The sequence below is a fragment of the Mirounga leonina genome, unplaced genomic scaffold (assembly GCF_011800145.1).
Source record: "Mirounga leonina isolate KUSES-001 unplaced genomic scaffold, KU_Mleo_1.0 Mir_82, whole genome shotgun sequence".
Classification (NCBI taxonomy): Eukaryota; Metazoa; Chordata; class Mammalia; order Carnivora; family Phocidae; genus Mirounga; species Mirounga leonina.
In genome coordinates, this window is record NW_023270825.1 from 57,831,125 (window position 1) to 57,846,122 (window position 14,998).

The 14,998-nt window shown below is 42.9% G+C and overlaps 1 protein-coding gene and 1 long non-coding RNA gene across 2 annotated transcripts; one reads left to right on the plus strand and one right to left on the minus strand.

Moving 5' to 3' along the window:
* The first annotated feature begins 8,567 nt into the window (after positions 1–8,567).
* Positions 8,568–10,485, plus strand: LOC118002124. Its single transcript, XR_004676951.1, has 3 exons — positions 8,568–8,754; positions 9,122–9,210; positions 9,322–10,485. It is a non-coding gene; the product is annotated as an uncharacterized LOC118002124 (long non-coding RNA).
* A 357-nt stretch (positions 10,486–10,842) lies between these two features.
* On the minus strand, positions 10,843–14,422 carry SSTR1 (somatostatin receptor 1). The gene is made up of 2 exons (XM_034992676.1): positions 13,174–14,422; positions 10,843–12,915 (listed from the first exon to the last, which is right to left on the minus strand). Exon 1 carries the CDS (start codon positions 14,420–14,422, stop codon positions 13,247–13,249), a length of 1,176 nt encoding a protein of 391 aa, XP_034848567.1. The 3' UTR covers positions 10,843–12,915; positions 13,174–13,246.
* Between the last annotated feature and the right edge of the window lie 576 nt (positions 14,423–14,998).

The following is a 14,998-nucleotide window of genomic DNA, read 5'->3' on the forward strand; positions in this document are numbered from 1 at the left end:
AGAATATTATTTGAGTTTTTAACTTAGTAGACATAGTATTAAAACATGTTTTCTAACTCAAAACTAACCTTTAAGTGGTGATGAAATCTGATAGAAAATAGGAGTAAATAGGTGTGACTTTTGTTCAAAAAGTTATTCCCAGTACTAAACAATTTTATTATGTATTACTAAAGTCTCTGAGAAATAAATTAAATGAAAATGGCCTTTTAAGCATTGGTTTTCTTTCTCTGATACTTTTGACAAAAAAAAAAAAAAAGCCTAAGTTTTCCTATTCCTAGAGAGTTCTTTGCAAAATGTGTTATTTCACAGTATTGGCCAATGTTTATTTTTTAGTTTTATGCAGCTTATGGGAAAGAAATGAAGCTCTACATTTATTTGAATTATTCTTGGATCTTGAGCTACCATCCTTATATACCCAGGCTAAATATTGTTCTGATGTATTAAATGTAGACCCTACACTCTCCCTTTATAGTCATATCTGTCATTTGATTTTTTTTCCCCCAAGTCATTAGTCCTCCATCTCATTCTCTTTATCATGGCCTTAAATATCCAGTAAGACCCTATGATTTCTCATCTGAATGCTAATAACTCACTCCTTTGAAGCAACTTCAACTACAGCTGCACAGCCAGGAGGTCATAATAAGGTTGACAGAGGTAATAGTGGTCACTGTCATTACCACCATTCCCACTGCTCACAATCCCAATTTCTTCAGGCCTCAGCATACTCTCCATTCCTTATAATGGTTAATGAACTAAAATATTCAAGAAATAAAGTCTGATTTTGCTCAGTGATCTCAAAGCACTTTGGAAATTTGACTTTTATATTGCATATGCTAATCCCATGAGCTAAATAGAAAAGGGTGCAGAGGAAAAGGTTAAGGTTACACATGTTATATACTCTTTTTTAATTGGAATAATTGATGGAGCATGAACCAAGACCCAGAAGAGTATTAGAGGATATAGAAAGTTAGAGAAACTTCTGTATGTACAAAGTCTGGTTGGTTCCCCTGAGGAGAAGCATCTGCAGGAAGAATATCAAAGAGGAAGAATATCAGAATGAAGATTTTCCATTGCCCTTGAAATTGATACCAGTAACAGAGGGATTGGCAACAACACCCTTGTACTTGGGAGATTTACAGAAGGCCTCTGAAGAGCTATTGGGGTGAAAGGCAATTCTGGTAATAGTGTGGTGAAATTTAAAAGGCCAAAAATGATGCCAGACTGAGAAAGAAAAACACCACCTCTACAACTATAGACTAATCACAGTCCCCACAATCCCTTCACTAGGAAAGCAGTACTTTCCTTTGTGGAGTCTTTTGAATCTGTAGTGGAGGCTCCCCAAATACCAGTTAGTGAAACCATCAGTGTCAGAATCTTATGGAAAAAGGCCAACCCACTGGTAGCGCCTGGGTGGCTCAGTCCATTAAGTGTCTGACTTGATTTCGGCTTGGGTCATGATCTCAGGGTTGTGGGATGGAGCCCCCATGTTGGGCTTCTCGCTCAGTGGAGAGTCTGCTTGGGATTCTCTCTCTCTCTCTCTCTCTCCCCCATTGCCCCTCCCCCCACTCACATGCTCTCTCATGCGTGCTTTCTCTCTCTCTCAAAAAAAAAAAATGAAAACACTTATGATTAAGGAATTCATAATTTAAGTCATTAAGTACCTGTACTTAGAAAAACTCATTGACATGTGAATGTGAGATGCTCACATGGGGAAGACTCCAGAAGACCGCAGGTAGGGAGAGAGATACTCAAGAGGTAAGCAATGGCCCCAATACCAAAATCAATGACTTAAAGCTTTGCTTTGTCTTAATAAATCCATCAATTTAATGTAACGATATTTTGGTGAGTGCTTAGAAAACTCTTCGTGTGCCAAGTATTATTTTAAATACTTTACAAATGTTAACTTATTTAACCTTCATAACAATCCTATATATAGGTACTAGTATTTCCCCCACTTTATAGATGAGGAAATTACAGCTAAGGTGAAGATATGAAGTCATTTACCTCAGGTCACAGAGCTATTAAGTCACTGAGATCCACAGTTTCTGCTCCTAACTACGGTGCATCTTTTAGATGGTGGGCTAGGCACTGAGAAATCAAAAACAAATGGTCCTTAGGGAACTTATAGACTGGTGGAAAACAACTGGGAAGTCTTGCCATCTGTGCTCTAGGTAGGGAGAGAATGAACTGGGTCTTGCCCAAGCAAATCTTGGTTGACTTTCCATCCGGCTGCTCATTGCTGCTCACTATCTTTGCAAGAACCCATCATTTGGCTTATCAAATGCTTTCCCTTCATCTCCTCTGTGCTTTTGTTGGAAAAATGATAGGAAAATTTGAATATATACTCAATTTAGAATGGAGTCAGTTTTATTTCATTTTGAAATGGGACATAACGGGGTATCAGTTGTGATGATTCTAGAGATTCTTACTTTAGGGAAGATATTGCCATAGGAAAAGGATTAACTCTCAGAGGAATCAATGCAGTCATCAATTTTATTCTTATAGATTCATCCTTGGTTTGCAAATGGGATGAGAAATGCAGCTGCAGGTGAGACAGCACTCGTTTCGAAGAAATACTTGGCAGACCTCAGCTTTAAAGTGTCCACAGCTGTTTGAAGTTGTGCTTTGCATATTTACCTCTTCGTTTTATGCTACTCCTGTTGCTCATAGATTCAATGAGATAATTTATAAAAAGAACTTATAAGAAAAGAAGTTGTTTTATAATTTTATAATATCAGCTTTTAGTATTTGGGAAGGATTTTTTTTTTTTTTTTTTAGTTTCTCATCTTTTCTTAACTAGACTCTATTAACTTGAATAATTCAGTGGATTCTATTTACTTGGTATCCTGATAATGATATGACCTGTTAATTGGGAAGAATGCCAGATTTAAAAAAATTAGTTTAATGTGTTTCAATTACACTATTGTTACAGCATTAACACCTTACTAGTTTAAGTAGAGAGGTAAAAGGAGCTCAAACTTGTCTCTAATGTCCTAAAAGCTGTTTACAATAGTTTATGGAACTAAACTAATGTTACTCATCCAAAATTTTGCCTTTTTAAACTCCGAGTTTTGTCCTATTCTATTGACCATTAAAGTTGTAGTATCTAATATTATTTTAATATTTCTGAATTATTAATTCCTAATAATTGGAACATATTTACTGTATCTTCATAAGTGAAAAGGAAACTCTGCTTTGCAGTGTTCTTGAACTATTGCTATCTCTGGTAGTTATGTTAACAAAACGGATTATTAAAGTGTGGAAAATATGCTAAAAGGACTTCTGTGTCACTTTGCTAACATTATGGAAAAGAAATTATTTTTATTTTCATTTTTCAGTTAAGACGTATGAGACATAGTGGTGCCTGGGTGGCTCAGTTGGTTAAGCATCTCCTGCTCTTGATTTCAGCCCAGGTCGTGATCTCAGGGTCATGAGATCGAGCCCCACTTGGTCCAGCGGGGAGCCTGCTTAAGATTCTCTCTCCCTCTTCCTCTGCCCCTCCCCCCTCCAGCTCACGCTCTCTCTCTCTCTCTCTCCCTCACTCACTCTCTTTAAAAAAAAAAGAAAAAAAAAAAATGAAACAAAGAGTACGAGACATAAGTGGATAACTGGCCCATAGTGTCATAGCCAGTAGTTTTCAAACCCAGGATTCTGAACCATGCATTCTGATTCCTGACACCACCTTACTTAATCACTGTGTTACCACTTCTCCCACTTTAGAGGAAGAGCATGTATGGGGAGGCCTCAGATGTACTCAGTGGAGTTCTTGACATGGGTACACTTGGCTTAGAGGTGAAACTGGTGTTTTTCGTAGGCAATCGGATTGTCTCTGTGGAAAACAGTATAGCTCCTTTAGTATTTGCCAATAATTTATTTGATTATTCTCCTTTAGGTACAGACCATTAGTAGAGTGGTACATTTTGACATTTTGGTTTTGGTCACTGTGATTTATAAAACTGGAGGTAATCAAACTTTTCCCATTTCTATGTAGTTTATGGAATGGACTTTGTGTGACATTTAAAAGGACTTACCTGATCTGATAGAAAGATCATGGTACTTGGAGTCAGTAGGTTTGATTTTTAGTCCTGGTTCTTCCAACTACCTGCTTTAACATGCCGGACAATTCTCTCTCTTTCTCTCTTCTCCCCTTTCCCTCTCCTTCTCCCTCTCCCACCCCCCTTGCTTGTAGGAGAAATAAAGATTTCTAGTTCATAGGAATCTTGGGGAAGACCAAATGAGATGGCATATAAAGCACCTAGCAAATGTGTCACTTACAAAGTAGGTACTGAATAAATATTACTTCTCTTTCCTTCCCCTGCCTGCCCTGCTGCTATATTTTAAACTCTGGTTACTGACAGTTTTATATAACTGCTATGAAATCTGAGGGGGACTGAAGCTGTCATTCTAATTCATGGGAGTTGGTTAACTTCACAATTGTTCTTAGGCCCTAAATATGTGGCACAAATATATTTGTGAGCCACACTAAAACAGAAGGAAGTTCGTTTGGATATTATTTTATTGATCACTGGTACCTATCTTGGTTGTGGGGGGCTATCTTACTCCTACTACTTAAAACTGTATTTAAAGCAAACTTTTCCCCAATTGCTGATGATAAAATGTCGCTTCAGAGCTGGCTCAGCCAAATTTTTGTGTATCACTTCATGCTTTATTCATTTATGTTTCTAATCTCAAAGCCATTTTCAGTATAGTTAACTATATGCTGTGTATAATATTAAAATGCCTTTATCACCTTATTTTAAAATATGCATAAACGGTGTCATTCATCTTATAGGAATGTAATAAATTGTTATTAATCTAATTATTCTCACTTTAAAGATGTAGAATCTGATGCACAGAGTGATTAATTCTCTTGAAGTCATTTGGAATTTATCAGTAATATCTGTGAGATGTTTTGAGTTTCCCAAATAAATATCACTATATTCTTTATCATAGAAAAAAAATGAATGAAAATATATTTTGCACAAGTTTCATATGTGCTTACACTTGAAGAAATGAAGCAAAGTTTTGTAAAGTTAATCTAACACCATCCACTTAATTATATGACTGGAAGTAGAAGGATTTTAAAACATGAATCACTTTAATTCTCTTTCTTTTATAGATATACCAATAATGATTAATAATAATAATATAATCTGTCATTTATTGAGATATCTATATCGATCTCTCTGTTCGGTTCCTGGATCTGTGCTGGGTGGTTGTAGATGGTTCTTTTTTAATTGTAATCTTTTTAAATTTAATTTAATTTAATTTAATTTAATTTTTGCCACATAACATACCTTTCATCATCTACTTGGGGTAATTACATCTCACTTCTCTTTTTGGGATCCACCCTTCTACCCCTCCCACTTCTGGGTGGAGTTGATCCCCCAAACCCAAGGGTTGAGTATATAGCCCAGGTCTAGCCAAAAACATTCTCCAGACCTTGCTAATGGGTTCAGTGGTAGATACTGTCAGGCAGGGTCTGAAATTTGATTTTACTTAACTTACAAGCTAATAAGTTAGTCTATTGTTGTTTCATAGATGACAGCAGAAGACACAGGATTTCTGGGTCAGAGACAAAAGATTTTATTACTCATGTTGCAGTCAGTAAGCAACATGATTTGCATGAGTTCCTTTTGCTTCTGATTTTCACGGAGCTGATGCAGTATGAGCCCATCTGGATGCTGTGTAGCAAGGGGTTTGTGTCACAGCTAAGGAACACTGATCTTGGGGGAAACCATCACTTCATAGCAAGCAGTAATCAAGGCTTCCTTGTTCTTGAAAGGGACATTACCTGATTGCTCAATATTCTTGCTTCAAACACAACCTTGAGAAAAAATCCAGGAAAAGAGTGGTCAGGGCCCTTATTCTTGGGCAGACTCAGCAAGATAGATGGAGGGTGAAAGACATGGAGTGGTGCCGCCCAACAGATGAACTATCTCAAACAGTCCAATTAGAGAGAATCATTTTTACTCTTTCCTTTGAAATTTGAGCCTGGAAAAATATCATGTTTCATTCTCTGCTGCTGTCTTGTATTTACAAAGGAATAGCCTATCTGAGAATGGAGTCAACATGGCAAAAGTCAGAGATGAGAAAAGAAAAAAAAAAAAAAAGGTCTTACTGAGTTATGGATCAAGTACGCCCTGAAGCTAGATCTTCCTCCTTCCAGAATTTTCAGTTATGTGAGCTAATTAGGTTTTCATTCATTCACAACTGAAAGAGTTCTGATGGATTTGGCATTTGACATACATTGTCTCATCACAACAGCCCTCTAAAGGAGGTATTATTATCTGATCTTATAAATGAGCAAAACACATATCATGAAGATTAACTCGCTCAGTATCACACAATTAATGAAGTGGAGTCACATTTGCTGATGGCAAACTCCATACTCTTAACCCTTAAGCCCTTAGTTCTCAAACTTTAGGGTACTTCAGAAACACTGAGACTCACCCCAGACCTAATGAATGAAAAACTCTACAGTGGAGCAAAGAGAATATGCATTTTTGTAAGTTGTTGGGTGATTTGATGCAAGGCTCATGGACCACTTATTAAGAAAAGTTCCCTTAGGCAAAGGTGTGATACCCGGTATACTGCTCACTGATGTTCTGATACTCTATCCTCATTAAAAAGCCTCGCTTCTGGAAGATAACACTTGAAGCCTTGTCAGTGATATAAACTACAAATCAAAGGAAATCCTTTTCTGAGAAGAGCTCTATTGGGAGAAGTAGGAAAAGTCAGGAAAAAAGGCTTCTGAGCGGGGGAGAGAAGGGTTAGCGAATGGAACTTAAAAGGCTAGGGGGGCAGACAAAGTCTTGAAGTTCTATTTCACCAATTATTACCTAAGAAATTCCTTTTTGTTTGAGGTGTGCGTGTGTGTGTGTGTGTGTGTGTGTGTTAGGTTCAGATCCCACATAGAGTTTATATATGTATAGGGAGACTTGGGAATCTTTGGAAAAAAGCATATAGACATCTGCTTGATTTGCTCATTACAGTGGCTCATTGTACATGAAGGAGAATGTTTAATTTAATTATTGACTTTGAATAGACATTTTGCCACTGCTAATAATATTAGCTAGATTAATGAATTGTTCAAGGGTTATAGAGACAGAAAGACACGGTGAGAGCTATTGTTCATCAATATTTAGACAGCCCTTCCCAGAACAGTCATGTAAACCACACATGTCATTGTAAAATATTTTCCTGCTTGCCTAGCATGTCTTGGATTTTTTTCTCTCCCTTTTTAAATGTAAATGGACTACTGTTTTTTGATACTCTACATGATACTCTAGTGTCTCCACAACCTATCCTCCTCCAAGTGGACTCTGATACATAGTAAATCTTTCTTACATTTTTAAAGCTGGGAGTATTCTTGAGGACTTCACCTGTAACGGGTCTGGGCATTTGGGCAATGAGGGGTGCAGAGTTGAACCCCACCTCAGGGATAATATGTTAGCTAACAGCATTCTCCACCCCTCATTTTTTTAAAACTTGTCCACTCAAAACTGAAGATTTGAATCATACTGGCTTAAAGAGATCTTTTTTTTTTTTGTTAGGATCTTAAGCTCACTATTACTCCAAAAAATTTTGAGACCATGCCTGTAGTCTTAGTCTTGAAGGAGTGTAATATTTCCAAATATTGACTAGTAAGATTGAGTTTAACATAGATTTTGAAAATAATTAAGTTCATTATCAAAGTGGACATTTTACCAAAGGACGTCTATTTTATTTATTTATTTTTTTAAAAAAGATTTTATTTATTTATTTGAGGGAGAGAGAGAGAGAGAGCATGAGAAGGGGGGAGGGCCAGAGGGAGAAGCAGGCACCCCCATGAGCAGGGAGCCGGACATGGGGTTCGATCCTGGGACTCCAGGATCATGACCTGAGCCAAAGGCAGTCGCTTAACCAGCTGAGCCACCCAGGTGCCCAGGATGTCTATTTTAAATTATGGCTCCTTTTTAGATGATGTTCCTCGCTATCTCACAGTTTGACAAGCAGGTATTTTGATATTTTAGTTTGCACTGGTTAGTTCTGTTCACAGGCCTCCTCAACTTTGTCATCATTGTAGAAACACGTTCCTTTCCTTTAGAGTTGAAATCAGAAGCTGGACTATATCTGTTCATCCCCAATACAAATCCTTTCATGAATACACTCACTATAATACCCTGTTTCTAGACCTTTAACAAAATAGTAAATGATCACTTACAACATTATCTCTGTACCTGCCTTCCTCCAGGGAAACCAGGTAACAATGTTGAACCCCTCTGCCTTATTTTAAAGCCAGCAAACTGAAATGTGTTGAATGAAAAGCAAGATTTCCATCTGAATATGTGAAAGAGGTTCTCCTTACCCCAAAGATGTATGGTGTAATGGAGAGAGCAGCATAGACTTTGCAATACTTTCTTTTCTATTTTTTCTTTTTTTTTCTTTTTTTTTATTTGAGAGAGAGAATGAGATAGAGAGAGAGCATGAGCGGGGAGAGGGTCAAAGGGAGAAGCAGGCTCCCCGCTGAGCAGGGAGCCTGATGCCGGACTCGATCCCGGGACTCCGGGATCATGACCTGAGCCGAAGGCAGTCGCTTAACCAACTGAGCCACCCAGGCGCCCTCAATACTTTATTTTCTTAAGCACACACCACTGTAATAATTTTGTGAACATCTATCTATCATTTCAGTTGAGTATCTAACTCTCTGCTGTGGTACACTGGAATAAAGAAGGTGATGAGCAAGATTTACGAAGCAACCCCACTACCAAGGTGTTTTTTAGAACGTTGATATAAATATGATATCTCTAACATTTGTTTAAAATAAGTTGGAAATATATCACAGTTGTGTGTGTTTTTTTTTTAAATGTATCTTCCATAATATTTTCCAGGAGAACACCTTGCCTTTCTTCTCAGGCCAAAATCATGCATACAGCATTTTGTATAATGGTCAGGGTTAAATTCGATGAGGCATTAAAGATTTTCAACATAATCCTTTTTTGGGGGTGGGGGATATCGTGTGAGAAGATGGCCTGAGGAATTCTCTGGGAACACAGAGATCCCTAGTAAGAGAGGTAATAGTTCATAGACACTAAAATGATGCATTTTAACTTCCTCCATAAATCTTGTTTCTTTGCAGTGCCTCATTCCAAGGTGAGGCTCATCACCTTAGGACAGGAAAAGGCTTATCTTCAGCTTCTAGGCAATGCTAAAAGGCTCGAAAATCAGGTGAGGCAATGGGGGCAGGGGATTGCACAGAGATTTGCTAAATCCTTTTATTTTGCTTCAGCACATCAAGGGCTAAGACTAAAGGACTCCTCTCCTATCTTTTTCCTCTAGTGGAAAGGGGATTTGGGGTGAGGTGAATGGTTTGAAGAAGTGAAGCTGACAAAGGTAAGGAGAGATGGAAAAGCCCTGCGATAGAGCCACACGAAAATACAGACAGAGGAGATCCTGAGGGTCACCAGTCCAGTGCCACCCTAGATCCCTCTAGTCATGAGCCAAGAGGCTCAGCATGGGGCTGCCTATGGCAGGGTGAGACCAGTCCTTTGCAGAGGCTGGGGTAGCCCCCCCAGACCAGTGGGCTGTAGGAGCACTGTGGAAGACCCTGAGAGGGCCGTGGCCCACAGAAGCTGAGTATGGCCCTCACCAAGCTAAGAGGTTGGATCATAGACTCCAGAAGCTGCAGATTTCAACAAACTGTAGACAGGAATCATCTTGAGGGGAAAAAGCACCTGTTTCCAGAGAGCAAAGGGCAAAGAGGGCCCCTTTCCCGAGGACCGCCCCCCCACACACACCATCTCCTCCACTAGGATGCGTAAAGCCTCTTTCCAATCTTCACTCTAAAGCCATTTTAAGGCTAACTAGAGAGGACAAGGAGGCCAGCTGGGAGATTGTCTAAACTCATTCAAATGAAATTTGGAATTTTTTTCTTAAAATGGCTATTTAAATAAACTTAATTAGATGTTTGAATATTTATTTAATTTTTTTCTCCCCACTAGCCAGCTGGAAGGGGCTTGGAATAATGTTCCAAGTTCAATTTACCATCTTGCTATAGCTTTTCAAAATAATTTAAAAAGACAACAGTCCAGCTATCCTTAGTCATATTGAGATAATGTATAGAAGTATAAAGCCTAGAGTTACTGAGCATTTGAAATTTTTTGAGACCCCCTGCCCACCACTCTGGTTCTGGAATCACTGCTCTTGCCTGCTTGGAAAATGTTGCTTTCCACTTATTTGCTGTGAAAATAAAACTGCTCTAAAAAATAAAATCTGTTAAAAAAAAATTCCTCTAGTACCTTCTTAAATTCTTCTAGGGATGGAAATGGCCATCACCGAACAAAGCATAAAATATGACTCTCTTCTCTTACACTGAAATCTGATTTTTCTATTTCTTTTACCCATTTCCTCTGGAACACCTTTAGGCAATCTTTCCATCTCTCCCTCTCCTGTGTTTTCTCTCCCTGGGATGTAAGTCAGCAATTACTTAGTCCCCACAGTGAAGTCTGAGGTCTAAAAGGGGGCAGACAGTAATTTAATCTGTGAGAGACTGAGAGACCCTCTAGTTAGTTTGGTAACAACAGTGAACCAGAGAGAGTATGGGCTGCTACACTGCTTCCTAGTCCTACTGACTCAAAGTTGTTTTTCCTCGTTCTCTGAACTAACAGAATTTTCTTTAAAAGAAAAAAAAAAAAACAATTCAAAGTATAACCCCAATCTTGGTAAAATTTCCAAAGGTAATATGGAACTGTTCTCCTTAAAATCTAAGTGAAACACATAGCAACCAAGCCCACGCATATGTGTTTTTAAGTAATTTCTTAAAACAGTGAAATTCGATTGGCAAAATCAGACAACTTGCAACAACATAATACATTTGTTTATTTCGTTCATATTACAATGGTAACAGGGTAAGAACACTAGATTTGTATCCTCTTAAGAGGATAATGTTTAAGATTTGTAAATTTCATTGTTCTTAACCATTAAAAATCTATTTTCCAAAGGAGTAATAATATATATTATTATCAAGGGACAGATCTCAACTTTATGATGTATAACCAAAAGCATATATTTGTTCCTTAGTTTAAACAAAACGTTAGAGACATTTTAACTCTTGGTTACTGCTTTCAGGAAAGCACAATGTTCTTGAAGCAAGTATTACACAAAACATCTTTTCCCATGATTTCAACCATTGTGTGTCATGTCAATGAGAGAACGAAGAGCCCCCGACTTAGCAGCTCCCAGTGGTTGTAGCACACCCTGGCTTACTTAAACAGTCAACCAACAAACATGTATTTAGTGCCTACTATGTACATGCCAGCATACTAAAGCAATACAGGAAATACAAAGAAGTAAAATTATTGGTCCTTGCCCTGATCAGGCTTCCAATGTAATTGTTAAGATTAAACACAGACACAAATTACTCTACTTTCAATGTGTTCAAAAGAAGTGACAATGTTAACTAGATTGTCTATTAGAATCGTCTATGCTGGAACCTAGAAGACGCAGGGACATAAACAGGGACATTCTCAGCACTGACTAAAATCTGTGTGCATCAGATTTCTCGGCTCCAGAGTGAGCTGAGCGCTGCTTGAACACCCATATCTGAAAGAGCTCCTGCCAGCCTCACATTGTTTCATGGACTCATGACAATGGAGCAAGATCAATAGACGTAATATGTAAAAAATATAAATAAAATCATACATAGGGTGATGTTGAAAGGAGTTCAGGACATTCCACTCTGCACGGGAGGGAGGTGGCTCACCCACGTTATTATTTATTTATTTATTTATTTATTATTAAGACAAACAAGAGACTACATAAGAAAAAGTATAAAAGAATCTCCAAACTTCACTGAACACAAGCAAAAATAGAAGGATAAGAAAAGAGGGCCCAACAGAGAGGAGAGGTTTTGAGAGGTCCTTGGGGAGAAAACTTCCCCCCACTGCCACCTCCAATCCCACCCCCAGTATCCTGAAGGAGAGGCCCTAGGCTAGGCAAGTAAAGAAAAGCAAAGCAGAGACACCTTCTCAAACATCACAAATAAATAAATAAATATGTTAAGCAAGAAATAACTTATTAGGCACCGCTTGAAAGGCAGCAACCTTCAAGGGCCGGGCAGGCCTCACTCTTTAGCCTGCGGGCGGCAGCAACGCGCTCGCGATTGGCCAAGGCTCACAAGGCGCCACCGAGGTCCTGGCCCGGTGCCTGGTCTTCGAGATAAACCCGGGCAGGAAACCGAGTCTGTGGTTGCTCTGCATCTGCACGGCCAGAGGCTTAGGTGAGGGAGCAATCGTAGTGTAGCTGCAGACTCCCGGGCGGCCCCGGAGAAAGCGCGCCCTGCCCTGCCGGGCCAACTCAGACCAGCGTTGTTGTCCCGGGAGTGCCCAGCACTTGGTCTTTGAAATCAAAAGCGCTAGTTTGAGCCGGGAAAGAGGGTGGTTTCTATTACAACCCCCTCTCCGCCAAACCCCGGAATCTTCCAAAAACTCCTGGGTCGCTCGTTCAGTTCCTTTTTTGCTCCAAAGGGGGTTTGGATGGGGACTGCAGAATGCCTGGGGTTCGGAGCGCGGGACCGATTTTACTAAGCACCTGGCTCCGCCCTGGGTGGAATGGGAGTGGTGATGGGGTTCCGGGAAGGGCACGACTTCACCCGAGAGTAGGAGAGAAGACCAACCGCCTAGTTCATTCCCGAGTCCTACTTCTTTCAAATAGAGCTGAGCAAAGGGAGAGAGGTGATTCTCCAGACTCCGCTAGGGGCACCAGGCAAAATCTGGCGAGCGGAGGGGCGCGGCAGGGCGGGGCGGAGGGCGAGCTGGGGACTCACCCCGTGGGAAACCCGTGGCGGTAACTGCGGCTCAGCTTAAACAAAAATAACCGCTGGCCGGGCTGAGGGTCAGGCTGAGTTGACGACGTTTATGAGTTCATGATCTGCACCTGCAGGACGGGGCAGAAGGAAAGATCGAAGTTACAGAGTGGGGAGCATAGCGGGGCTCAGAACTGCAAGCGCAGCGGAGGAGGGAGCGAAAGTAGCAGACAGAGGAGAAAGGGGCCCGCGAGCCTTCCCAATTTATAAGCCAAGTGCCCAATTCCACCTTTGTCGCGCGACTTTCCCGGGTCACTTCCCCCCCACGCGCACACAGTGTCCTAGCCCCACTTTGCCCCACCGCACCCAGACGCCTGGGATACTTTCACCTCTCGCACCCGGCCTCCCTTCCTCCTCATCTTCCTCCTCCTGCCTTGCGCAGGGCCCTTGCGTGGCCAAGGCTCAGAGAGTCGTGATCCGAGACGTGCAGGTGCCATTACGGAAGACACCGCCTCCGGACTCTAGGTTCTCCGGCTGGAAGTCCTCCACGCTGTAAGCGCGGCTCTTGAGGGCGGTAGCGTAGTAGTCGACAGGCTCCTCGGCGGCGTTGTCCATCCAGCTGAGGCACAGGATGCGCTGGAAAGAGCGCTTGAAGTTGTCCGAAAGGAAGCCATAGAGGATGGGATTGGCGCAGCTGTTGGCGTAGCCGAGGATGACCGACAGTTGGCTCACCGTGGCGTCGTCCTGCTCCGCAAACACGTTGACCAGCTGCACTACATAGAAAGGCATCCAGCAGATGACAAACACCATCACCACCATCATCACCATCAGGGTGATCTTGCGCTCCGAGCGCTTGCGCTGCTGCCAGCCGGCCTTGAGGGCCACCATGCGCATTTTGGCGATGATGAGCACGTAGCACAGGCAGATGGCCCCGACGGGCAGCAGGAAGCCCATGAGAAATGTGTACAACACGAAGCCCACTAGCCAGCGCTGAGCGGGTTCAGGCATGAGCATGTTGCAGGCCACCGTGCCATCACTGTTGGCCGCTGTGCGCGAGAAGACCACAATGGGCAGAATGACAAGCAGCGAGAGCACCCACACGCCCAGATTCACCACCTTGGCCACAGTGGGCCGGCGGTAGCGTGCTGCCTTGATGGGGTGCACCACGGCCACGTACCGGTCCACGCTAAGCACAGTCAGACAGTAGATGCTGGTGAACATGTTGACTGCGTCCACGCTGAGCACGAGGCGGCAGAGCAGCGCGCCGAAGGGCCAGTGGCGAAGCAACGTGGAGGTGACCAGGAATGGCACACTGAGCATGAGCAGCTCATCGGCGATGGCCAGGTTCAGGATGTAGATGTTGGTGGCCGTCTTCATTTTGGCATAGCGCAGGATCACGTAGATGACCATGGAGTTACCACACAGCCCCACCAAGCACACCACGGAGTAGATGAAAGAGATGAGGATGGCGCTGCCCTGGCCCTCGCTCAAGGTCCCGTTCTGGGACGCGTTTCGCCCAGGCTCCTCCATGCCGTCCGCAGCGCCGGCCCCAGGGCCCCTGCTGCCGCCGCCTTCGCCGCAGCTGCCCGGGCTGGGGCTGGGAGAGGAAGGAGAGGAGGCAGTGCCATTGGGGAACATTTCAGCTGCTGGGGGCCGATGGGGCTACTGGGGCTGGGGCGCTCTCCTCGCGCCCCCGCCGCTCGCGCCCTCACTCGCCACCCCGCCCTCCCGCCCGCAGCTCACTGCTGCCGGACACCTGGGGTAGCACGCAGCGGCTACGCGGAGCTTGGCTCTGACCGGCGCGGGCAGGGCGCATTGCCCAGCGGAGGCTTGCGCGCCGCCGCTTGCAGCTCCGGGGCGCCCGGGCACACGCGAGCGTGCAGAGGGGAGGCCAGGAGGCTGAAGCCCCGCGCCGCACAGCCATTAAGTGGCGCGGCTCTGGGCTGCTGAATGATTAATAGACACCACCAGCGCGTCAGCAGCTACGAAAAGGGAGGGGTGGGGGAGAAAAGGAGGGAGGAAGGCGATATAGGTGGCTTACCACCCCTCGCCCAATTTTTTTCTTTCCCAGTCCTGGGCTCGGATCAACTCCAGCGGCTGCTTCTGGGGGGTCCCCTGAAGTACCCTTCACCCATCCCTCAGGGAGAACTGGGGAGTTTGTCCGCCTTCCTGGAGGGTGGGTGGGAACCAAAGGTGCAGAATCTGTCCCACCCC